Source organism: Nicotiana tabacum, chromosome 4 (genome assembly GCF_000715075.1).
Source record: "Nicotiana tabacum cultivar K326 chromosome 4, ASM71507v2, whole genome shotgun sequence".
Classification (NCBI taxonomy): domain Eukaryota; kingdom Viridiplantae; phylum Streptophyta; class Magnoliopsida; order Solanales; family Solanaceae; genus Nicotiana; species Nicotiana tabacum.
In genome coordinates this window covers 29,355,817-29,366,470 of record NC_134083.1, presented here as the reverse complement: position 1 = coordinate 29,366,470, position 10,654 = coordinate 29,355,817, and the positions used below count along the sequence as shown (strand labels likewise).

The 10,654-nt window shown below is 41.9% G+C and overlaps 1 protein-coding gene across 1 annotated transcript; it reads left to right on the top strand.

Moving 5' to 3' along the window:
* The first annotated feature begins 275 nt into the window (after positions 1-275).
* Positions 276-2,496, top strand: LOC107803403 (CASP-like protein 4A2). The gene is made up of 3 exons (XM_016627117.2): positions 276-1,006; positions 1,158-1,293; positions 2,085-2,496. Exons 1-3 carry the CDS (start codon positions 363-365, stop codon positions 2,277-2,279), a joined length of 975 nt encoding a protein of 324 aa, XP_016482603.1. The 5' UTR covers positions 276-362; the 3' UTR covers positions 2,280-2,496.
* The last annotated feature ends 8,158 nt before the right edge of the window (positions 2,497-10,654 follow it).

The following is a 10,654-nucleotide window of genomic DNA, read 5'->3' as shown; positions in this document are numbered from 1 at the left end:
TACGGGTTAGACAAAACCCGCCACCTCACCCACGCCGCTTGTCATCCCTGCCTGCAAATGCGATGTACGGACACTACGTAAAGAATCAGTTGTCACAAAGGTTTATTCAATCTAACGTAGAGCTGAAAATCTTAACGGACACGGACCATGGTTAGCTTTATTAAGCACTAACCATTCCTAGCCACCTCAGAAATTTTTTTTACATTTAATACGTGGCAGTATCTCATTTGGTACAAAAAATTCACTAAAACTATGAATAGACAGAGAGAGGGAGGGACCGCAGTTCCATTAAATTTCCTACGGAGTACTTTTTTCTCTCTTTCTCAATAATAAAGCTCAAATATTTCCCGGTAAACTCAAATATGGAGAAATCCAATTTCAAATCGAATTCCAATTACAATTCAAGTTCCAACTCCTATCACAACAACAACCACCGGAATTTTCACAGGCAGAATAGTCACATATCAATGTCGGACACCGACTCACAGGTGAGTCAAATGGACTCGTTCCACTCACCTCTCCGATCCGACTCACCTCTCCGTTCCGATGAACCCTTTCCCGATGACCGCTCCACCAAGTCGCTCTCCTCAAAAGCCTTGGTTTCAGTCGACAAATACTACTCTCCACTTCGATCTCCCCGTAAACCTTCCTGGGAGAATTTAAGCTTACCTCCGACGCCTACTCCGCCGTCGGAAGCCGGCAACAAGGATCGGAATTCGGCGCGGATGATGAATTTCAGTAGGGCGGTTAGGGAGGATATGACTGCTGGGGTGACGAAAGTGGGGCCGGTTCGCGATGATGACGTGGAAGGTGGAGAGTTGGCCGGAGGGGAGAGGCCGCCTCCGAGGGCACCAGGGCGTTCGAAGAGAGAACTGATGCTGAACAGGGCGGCGTTAGGGTTTAGGGTTTGTGAGTTTATTTTGTGCTGTATTTCTTTCTCGATCATGGTATCTGATAAAACTGAAGGTTGGAGCGGTGACTCTTTTGATCGGTACAAGGAGTACAGGTCTTAATTTTCTTTTCCTCATTTTTACGTAGTACAGTATTAAATATTAATTATAGTTGGCAGCTGCTAATTCCCTGTTTCTCATTTATTATTTTCCTAGAACTACTTTCCTTGACTTGGTGATTTTTAGACCTTTTATATTATGTCACAGGTATTGCGTCGCTGTTAATATTATTGGATTTGTATACTCTGCATTTCAAGCGTGTGATCTAGCATACAATTTGGCAAGTTGGAAACACTTTTTCTCTCACTACGTGCGATATCATTTTGATTTCTCGATGGATCAGGCAAGTAATTCCTTTTAAACTTGTATTTGGGTGTAACATGTATTATAGTTTAAGTATTGGTTTTAATACTTGGGTTGGAATTGGATGTTACTTCTTCATAGTGGCTGTTACTCTGCTGCTAGACAGAAAGGTGTAAGTCCTGATGATTTGACTCTTCTAAAACTCTAAAAGTCAAAAAACCTACTTCTTTGGAGAAAAATGGCATTCCTTGAGACCTTGACCTTCTCAAATAGTCCAAGCTTTTCAGAGCATCTTAGTGCATTTTAGATCCGAGTCCACCAAGTTCTTGTCGTGGTTTGTTCTGAAGAAAAACCTCTGATCTTGGGAGCTAGCAGATGAGAAAATCATGTTGATGCCTCATTTACACTTTATAATACCTAAGTTTAGCATTTAAAGACCAAGCGTACGTGTGGTTGCACTATATGAGATAGGATGTCTGAGAGGCCTTTACAAGGGATCAGCGATACAATCAATGTAAATTCTAGTATGCCAGTCATGCTAAAAAGAGAGATTGGTGAGGTGAACCCGATAAAAGAGATACGGGTCATCTACTATACTCCCTTTTTTGGGGGGAGGGGGTGGGGGGTGGGGGGAGGGGAGAGGGATGGCCTATACTTCACTTATGCTGAACCTCCTAGAAAAGTAAAATATGCACTTAGCCTTAGAAATCTTTCCTTACTTCATAGTGGTGATATAACAACTGTTTTGAATCCTGGTCACTACTCTGCTTCTTACTTCTGCTGCTGTTTTTATGTATTACTGGCTCTCAAAATTTTTGCTTTTCTGTACAGATATTGGCTTATCTTCTTATGTCAGCATCTTCTTGTGCTGCAACGAGGGCAGATGACTGGATATCAAATTGGGGAAAAGATGAGTTTACAGAGATGGCAACCGCATCTATTGGGTTATCTTTCCTGGCTTTTATAGCCTTTGCCTTTAGCTCCCTCATATCTGGTTACAACTTTTGCAACCGTAATTCCTCATGACCCGAGAATGAGTTCATATCCATTTAGTCGTTGAGTATATTTGACTTTCCCTACATAAAATTTTATTTCTAGCTTGAAAAGCTGTACAGATGTAGCGAATAGATTCAGCTGTATAACTGTTCCTCTCCTATTACACCAACAAACTCATATCGATTTACCAATGGATTTGGAAGTTAGGAACTCTCAATAAAATAAAGTTCTTTCTTTGGCAATGCTATATATCGTGACAGGAAATTGGAGTCACTAATGACTACCTTTCCCAATATGCAAAAATGGAGAAGAAACTACCACACACATTTTCCTACACTGTGTTAGTTGCGCAAACCTTCTGGGTAGTCTAGGAATTGATACCCATGCCCTCCCAAACAATATGCACTGGATACTTATGGTAAAAAAAAATCTCCACATACCCACCAGCCACACCTCTATAACATGGGAAGATGTATTTCCATTTGCATTATGGCACCTTTGGCTAAATAGAAACAACAACTGTTTTCATAATCTCTCCAACAAGGTGGCACACATGTATTGAGTAAAATAGGCTCCAAGCAACCAGTTCTCTCTGGTGCAACTATTTTGTTAACTCCACCAGACCCCGTCAAAACAATTGTCCAAGCAGACAAAGATGGAATAGTTACTACTAGACTTATATCTAACTCTATTTGCAACAAACTGGCAATGCTTGGAAACTTAAGTGTTGTCCCTAGTAGTACAACTGATGTAATGCCACCTTAGTATTGTTATTAATATAAATATCCTTTTCTCCAAAAAAAAAAAAAGAGAAAGAAACACCTGAAAAAACATATGTATTTTCAACTATTTCCTTTCCTGCAAAATGCAGTGAATGATCAAATCAGACCAGTTATATGGCGCAATATCAGGTAAAATTACATTAAGAAGTTGCTCATACACAGAGAAAATGCAAGCCAGGAGAGAGGCCTTTTAACGAGTCTTGAAACGTAGTTGACGCTTGGATAAAGGTCCTTACAACTCTGCATTCACATGTTAATCCAATATAGTGGCTTTGAGCTATTGTAAAAAAATAAAAAAATATTTCTTTTAAAGAAACACTAGGAAACAGCAAAAGGCAAAAGAAAAACAATGGGATATTCATATTTCTCTGGTACGTGAGAGAATTTCCATGGAAAATGTACTGTATGGTAAATAGATACTACGATTTGATATCCCAAAACTGTGAATCAGTAAAATATCACATTGGAATATTGTATACGGTTAAAACCGTGCCCACCCGATTTTACTATTTGACATAAACCGGGAGGTTGCATAGAAGGATGGCCTCGTAACGAAACAGACTAAATCACGAGGATAAGGTACCGAGTTCAGAATCGAGGTACCGGTCGAGATCGAGGCTAGTAGCGATCGAAGCCAAATGAGACAGACATCGAGCAAGATCAAAGATAGTACAATAACAGAAATGCGAGATATCCGTGACTGGTCGAGGATCATGGCGTAAATCTCGGAACGGATTAAATCATAAACGGTTAATTAGCTAATCATGGAATTTTCTTATGTAATTAGAATTATACCATAAGTGAAATTTCTCTACTATTTAGGGAGGGGGGGTCTAATCATCTGTAAGGGACATTGTTCACAGAGATCAAAGCAATATAATTCTCTTTCTCGTTTATGCTATTGTTCATCAGCTTGTTATATTTTAATTGTTCTTACATCAACCAGTTCGAGGGTATCCAAACTCGAGGGCTGAGTTCCATTCTAACACTGGTTTGCTTTACTTTATAGTTCATTTATGTTTTTAATTTTCATACTTATCAATTGGTATTAAGTGAAATCACATATCCTTAGAACCACATTATAAGTTTAATTGTTATCAAATTTTAAGGGTAAATAGTTTGGCGCCCACAGTGGGGCCAAGGATAATAGTGATTGCTTAATACTGGTTCCGATAACACACACTGCTTTCGAGATTAATGGGTTGTTCAAGCCTTTACTCAAGGTTTGAACGAACGAAGTTCGGTGGCATCACGACAGCTAAAGCAGAATTTAATTGAATATCCAGCGGTAACCTGGGCCGATGTACATAGTCGGTACCAGTCAAAGATCAGGGTCGAGGATGATCAATTGGGGACCCCTTCCGGTTCCGTTATCCAAACATGCCCGTCGGTAGAGCTCAAAGGGATATCGACAGAGAACCCCGGTCGAACAGAGATCGATACCAACCATACAACGCAGATCGTAAAAACAGCATCCTAGGACGCAATCCTATCCGAAACGATCGAAGGAGCGATCGAGTACAGAGCTCTTGAGGGCTCATGAGCAAGAGTGACTTCGATAAACATGCCCATCCCACAGAAGTACCCCGATTATAAGAATACAACTTCAGTATCGACGCATCAGGTATTGTGTCAGCCATTGGGAGAATCAAAGATACTAGATGTCCCATACCCCTACAAACCAATCCATTCCAAAGAAACCCCAATCAAATATGCAAATACCATGGTATACATGGTCATAGAATCGAAAACTGCAGACAACTAAGGGAGGAGGTGGCCCGTTTATTCAACGAGGGTCACCTTCGAGAATTCTTGAGTGACCGAGCTAAAAACCATTTCAGAGACAGGGATGCAAATAGGAAAAACGAGCAGGAAGAACCACAACACGTGATTCACATGATCGTTGGTGGGGTCGATATTCCTCAAGGGCACATGTTCAAACGCACTAAAATATCAATCACCAGGGAAAAATGAACTCGAGACTATGTGCCAGAAGGCACTTTATCATTCAATGATGAGGAAGCAGAAGGGATCTCACAACCCCACAATAATGCTTTGGTAATCTCTATCCTTATGAATAAAATTCAGGTTAAACGTGTTTTAATTGATCCAGGAAGCTCGGTCAATATTATTCGATCGAGGATCATGGAGCAGCTCGGCCTACAAGATCATACCGTACTTGCAGCTCGGATTCTCAATGGCTTCAACATGGTGAGTGAAACAACTAAAGGTGAAATCATCCTACCAAAAAATATAGCCGGAACTATTCAAGAAACAAAGTTCCATGTGATCGAGGGCGATATGAGATATAATGCACTACTTGGAAGACCCTGGATTCACAACATGAAAGCAGTCCCCTCAACCCTTCACCAAATGCTGAAGTTCCCAACACCGAATGGAGTAAAAACGGTGTTTGGGGAACAACATGCTGCCAAAGAGATGTTCGCGATCGACGAAGTAATACTAGTATCGGCGCTTTCGTCAACAAAGGGATCAGAGTCCAAAGGAAAACATGAAGCTAAATAGCAACCACTAGCCTCGACTCAGTCGGAGAAGTAGGGAACGGACGAGGACGGTGAATACTGGACCCCTCGATCCTTCATAATTTTCGAGGATTCCGACGCCACCAAATCGACAGTCGAAGAGCTGAAGCTAGTCATATTGATCGAGCATCCACCTGATCGAAAGGTATAACTGGGTATGGGGTTTACCCTCGAACTCAGGGAAAAACTCATTAAATTTCTTATCAATAATATGGACTTTTTTTCTTGGTCCTACCTAGATATGATAGGGATCCCGTCGGAGATCACTACACATCGACTTAGCTTGGACCAGAAGTTCCGCCCGATAAAACAAAAGAGAAGGCCCTAGTCCGAGGTAAAGCATGCATTCATCAAGGACGAGGTAGCTAAACTTCTCAAAATAAGATCCATTCGGGGAATAAAATATCCCGAATGGTTAGCAAACGTAGCCGTAGTCCCTAAAAAGGGAAATAAACTTAGAATGTGCGTAGACTATAAGGATTTAAATAAAGCATGTCCTAAAGACTCTTTTCCTCTACTGAATATCGATCGCATGATCAATGCCATGACCGGCCACGAGATCCTTAGTTTTCTCGATACCTACTCTGGGTACAATCAAATACAAATGAACCCGGAGGATCAGGAAAAGACATCGTTCATCACTAAGTACGGCACCTATTGTTATAATGTAAAGCCGTATAGACTAAAAAATGATGTTGCCACTTATCAACACTTAGTAAATCGAATGTTCGAAGAACAAATAGGTAAATCAATGGAGGTTTATATTGGCTATATGCTAGTTAAGTCCCTGCGATCATAGGACCATTTCACACATTTGCAGGAGACCTTCGATATACTAAGGAAATACTACATGAAACTCAACCCGGAGAAATGTGCATTCGGGGTCGGCTCGGGCAAGTTCCTCGGCTTTATGGTATCAAATCGGGGGATCGAAATCAACCCCGATAAGATCAAGGCAATTGAAGACATAACAGTTGTGGACAATGTTAAGGTCGTACAAAGATTAACAGGGCGCATAGCCGCCCTAGGTCGATTCATCTCAAGGTCTTCAGATATAAGTCACAGGTTCTTCTCATTGCTCAAAAAGAAGAACAATTTTGCATGGACCCCGGAATGCCAACAAACATTGGAAGAATTAAAGCGGCACCTCTCAAGCCCGCCACTGTTTCATACTCCGAAAGCGGACGAGCAACTCTACTTGTACTTAGCAGTCTCGAAAATCGCGGTAAGTGGGGTCCTAGTTCGAGAAGAGCAAGGTACGCAATTTTTTGTATACTATGTTAGTCGAACTTTAGGTGAGGCCGAGACCCAGTACCCACACTTAGAAAAATTAGCGCTTGCCCTAATAAGCACCTCTAGGAAATTAAAATCATATTTTTAGTGTTGCCCGATTTGTGTGGTGACTACTTATCCCCTTTGCAATATTTTACATAAGCCCGAACTTTGGGGCCGATTAGCCAAATGGGCCGTCGAGATCAGTGGGTACGATATCGAGTATCGACCCCGAACGACCATCAAGTCTCAAATCTTAGCGGACTTCGTGGCCGACTTTACGCCAGCCCTCGTACCCGAGGTCGAAAAGGAACTATTATTAAAGTCTGGTACATCATCGGGGGTGTGGACCCTCTTCACGGACGGCGCTTCGAACATGAAGGGGTCCGGGTTAGGCATCGTTTTGAAGTCGCCCACGGGTAATACAATTAGACAAGCTATCAAAACTTCCAAGTTAACTAACAATGAGGTCGAGTATGAGGCCATGATTACAGGTCTCGAGCTAGCTAAAGGTTTGGGAGCAGAGGTCATCGAGGCCAAATGTGACTCCCTGCTTGTGGTAAACCAAGTCAACAGAACCTTTGAGGTTTGAAAAGATCGAATGCAGAGGTACTTGGACAAACTACAGGTGAATCTACATCGGTTTAAAGAATGGACCCTACAACATGTGCCTTGAGAACAAAACAGCGAAGTCGATGCCCTTGCAAATTTGGGGTCATCAGTTGAAGACAACGAGATCATCTCGGGGACTGTCGTGCAACTTCCAAGGTTAGTAATCGAAGAAGGCCACGCCAAAATCAACTTCACAAGTCTGACATGGGATTGAAGGAACAAATATATCGAGTACCTAAAGAACGGGAAGCTTCCATCGGATCCTAAGGAATCGAGGACTCTACGTACGAAGGTCGCACGATTCACATTGGCCGAAGATGGAACACTATATAGAAGGATGTTCGATGGACCATTGGCAATATGTTTGGGACCAGGAGATACCGACTACGTCTTACGAGAAATCCATGAGGGCACTTACGGAAATAATTCCGGTGCCGAATCATTGGCTCACAAAGTCATCGAAGCAGGATGTTATTGGGCCGATATAGAAAATGATACAAAAGAGTTTGTTCGAAAGTGCTACAAATGTCAAAGGTATGCGCCGATGATTCACCAACCCGGAGATCAACTCCACTCAGTCTTATCACCACGACCATTCATGAAATGGGGAATGGATATCGTCGGCCCTCTACCATTGGCCCCAGGTAAAGCTAAATTTATTTTGTTTATGACTGACTATTTCTCTAAGTGGGTTGAAGTACAGGCTTTCGAGAAAATTAGAGAGAAAGAAGTCATAGACTTCATCTGGGACCACATTATATGCCGATTCGGGATGCCTGCCGAGATTGTATGCGACAATGGAAAGAAATTCGTCGGCAGCAAAGTGACAAAGTTTCTCGAAGATCACAAAATAAAAAGGATCATGTCGATGCCATATTATCCTAGTGGGAATGGACAGGCCGAATCGACAAACAAGACCATCATTCAAAATCTAAAGAAAAGATTGAACGACGCTAAGGGAAAATGGAGAGAAATATTGCCCGAAGTCCTTTGGGCGTATCGAACAATATCAAAATCCAGTACGGGGGCAACACCATTTCTCTTTAGTATATGGTGTCGAAGCTCTGATCCTGGTTAAAGTCGGGGAACCTAGCGTCGGGTTTCGATATACAACGGAAGAGTCAAATCATGAGGCTATGAATACAAGCCTCGAATTTCTAGATGAAAAATGGGACGCTGCCCTCGTTCGAATGGCCGCACAGAAACAACGGATCGAAAGGTACTACAGTCGAAGAGCCAATCTTCGACACTTTAAAATCGGGGATTTGGTGTTTATGAAGGTCACCCTCAATACTCGAGACCCAAACGAAGGAAAACTTGACCCGAACTGGGAGGGACCGTATTAGGTCCTCGATATTATCAAAAAGGGATCCTACAAACTTGGCACGATAAACGACGAACAATTACCAAACAATTGAAACATATCACTCCTCAAACGATATTACTGCTAAGGTACGACCTTCTCCATTTTCCTTTATATTTTATACTAACCATTTGCAGGTGTTTAATCGAAGACACAAAAGGATTCTTTAAACACAAAGTCCTTAGGTCTGAAAGTATGTGTTGCACTCTTTTTCCCTTAGACCGATATTTGTCCCAAATGGGTTTTTCTGACGAGGTTTTTAACGAGACAACCATTGTTCGTTCTAACTTAGAGCAATTCAACAGTATCCAAGGCTCCTTTACAATCAACCTCGAATACTGGGGGGGGCATCACCTTCGGATAATTACAAGGAAAATACTTCGTGTCGACATGGTCTCGATAGGTAAAGGACCAAACAGTCAAATAAACCGTGTCCATGTAGATTACTCGAGCCCTAATGGCAAAACATGTACGCATGTATAATCTATTGAATGAAGTATTTTTCCTTACCAGATGTTCCATGCCTTAGAGAAATTTATACTTTACAATTTCATACTTATGATCTATTGTGGAAATTGGCTTAAGGGCCGATCACAAATGAAGTTCAAGCAATTTACCCTATACTCGGGGACTGCCGTCCAAAATATCGACATGATCGGATTACTAAACCTCGAAATCGTAAGACCTTAAAAAGGCAATCCTCGATTTTATAGGCCACGGCCACCCCACTCGAGGACTGACATTTCAAACGAGTTTGAAGTATAGCTGGGAAACAAGCCTAAGGGGCAAATCCCAAACTAAAGGCTACGGCCAAATTAATACGGTTCGGAGATGTCCGAATTCCGTTATAAAATAGGCCTTCAAATATTCTCATAAACCGGTTAAAAAAGGCAACCCTCGGCTGAATTACTAAGGGTCTCGATAATATCGACCCTCGAAAAACCCTAAGGGGTAGCGAATTGTTCGAACTCCTGGACAATTTTGTGCTAAAGCATAACAAAGCAAAGTATTTCGATAACACCAATCCTCAAAAAACCTAATGGGTACAAATTTATCTCGTGCTAAGGCATAACAAATTTTTATGATTAATTTTTCAAGCCGAAAAAGGGGAAAAACCATTCTTTTGAAGCCATACCGGCCTAATTCAAGAGCCTAAGGGCCATTTTATTTTTTGAGTTCGAGAAATCGTCCTTACTCAACTAAAACCTAAAGGTCATTCTAATTCGAGTTCGAGCAAGTACTCACTCGATTTTAAAGACTACACTGGTTTGACTTCGGTCTAGTTGCCTAAAGTCCCAAACTTGTGAGCAAAATCTCCATAAGACATGAAGACATGAATAATAGAATTTTCACGAGACATGAAATAGAATAAAGACAAGTCAAAGAGAAAAAAGATCTTTTAGCTGTACGAAAATATTTACAAGGACTAATTAGGGTCCCGCACAAAAAAAAAGCCTAAGATTCCTAATTTTCCTCAGGGGCAGCTTCTTCTCCATCGAGGTCCTCCCTATTCTCGGACCCGCTCTTGCTGCCATTATCATCATCATCATCGGAAGAGGCCAGCGCTCTAGCATCAGCTTCATGCTCTTTAACCTTTATTATCTCGTCGGTAAGATCGAAATCTCGAGCATGGATCTCCCCGAGGGTTTTCCTCCGAGATTGGCATTTGGCGAGTTCAGCAATCCAATGTGCTCGAGTTTGAGCGGTCTCGGTTGTCTCTCTCGCTTGGACTTGAGCGGCTTCAGCATCGGCCCGGTAGACGGCCACGATTACCTCTACCTCGGCCTTTGCCTTTTCGGCTTCAGATTTGGCCTTTGCAAGTTCGGAAGCCAA

Coding starts and splice junctions, on each gene's coding strand:
- LOC107803403 (XM_016627117.2), top strand. CDS start 363: ATGGAGAAATCCAATTTCAAATCGAATTCCAATTACAATTCAAGTTCC. Junction 1,007..1,157: donor GATCGGTACAAGGAGTACAG/GTCTTAATTTTC, acceptor ATTATGTCACAG/GTATTGCGTCGCTGTTAATA. Junction 1,294..2,084: donor TTGATTTCTCGATGGATCAG/GCAAGTAATTCC, acceptor TTTTCTGTACAG/ATATTGGCTTATCTTCTTAT.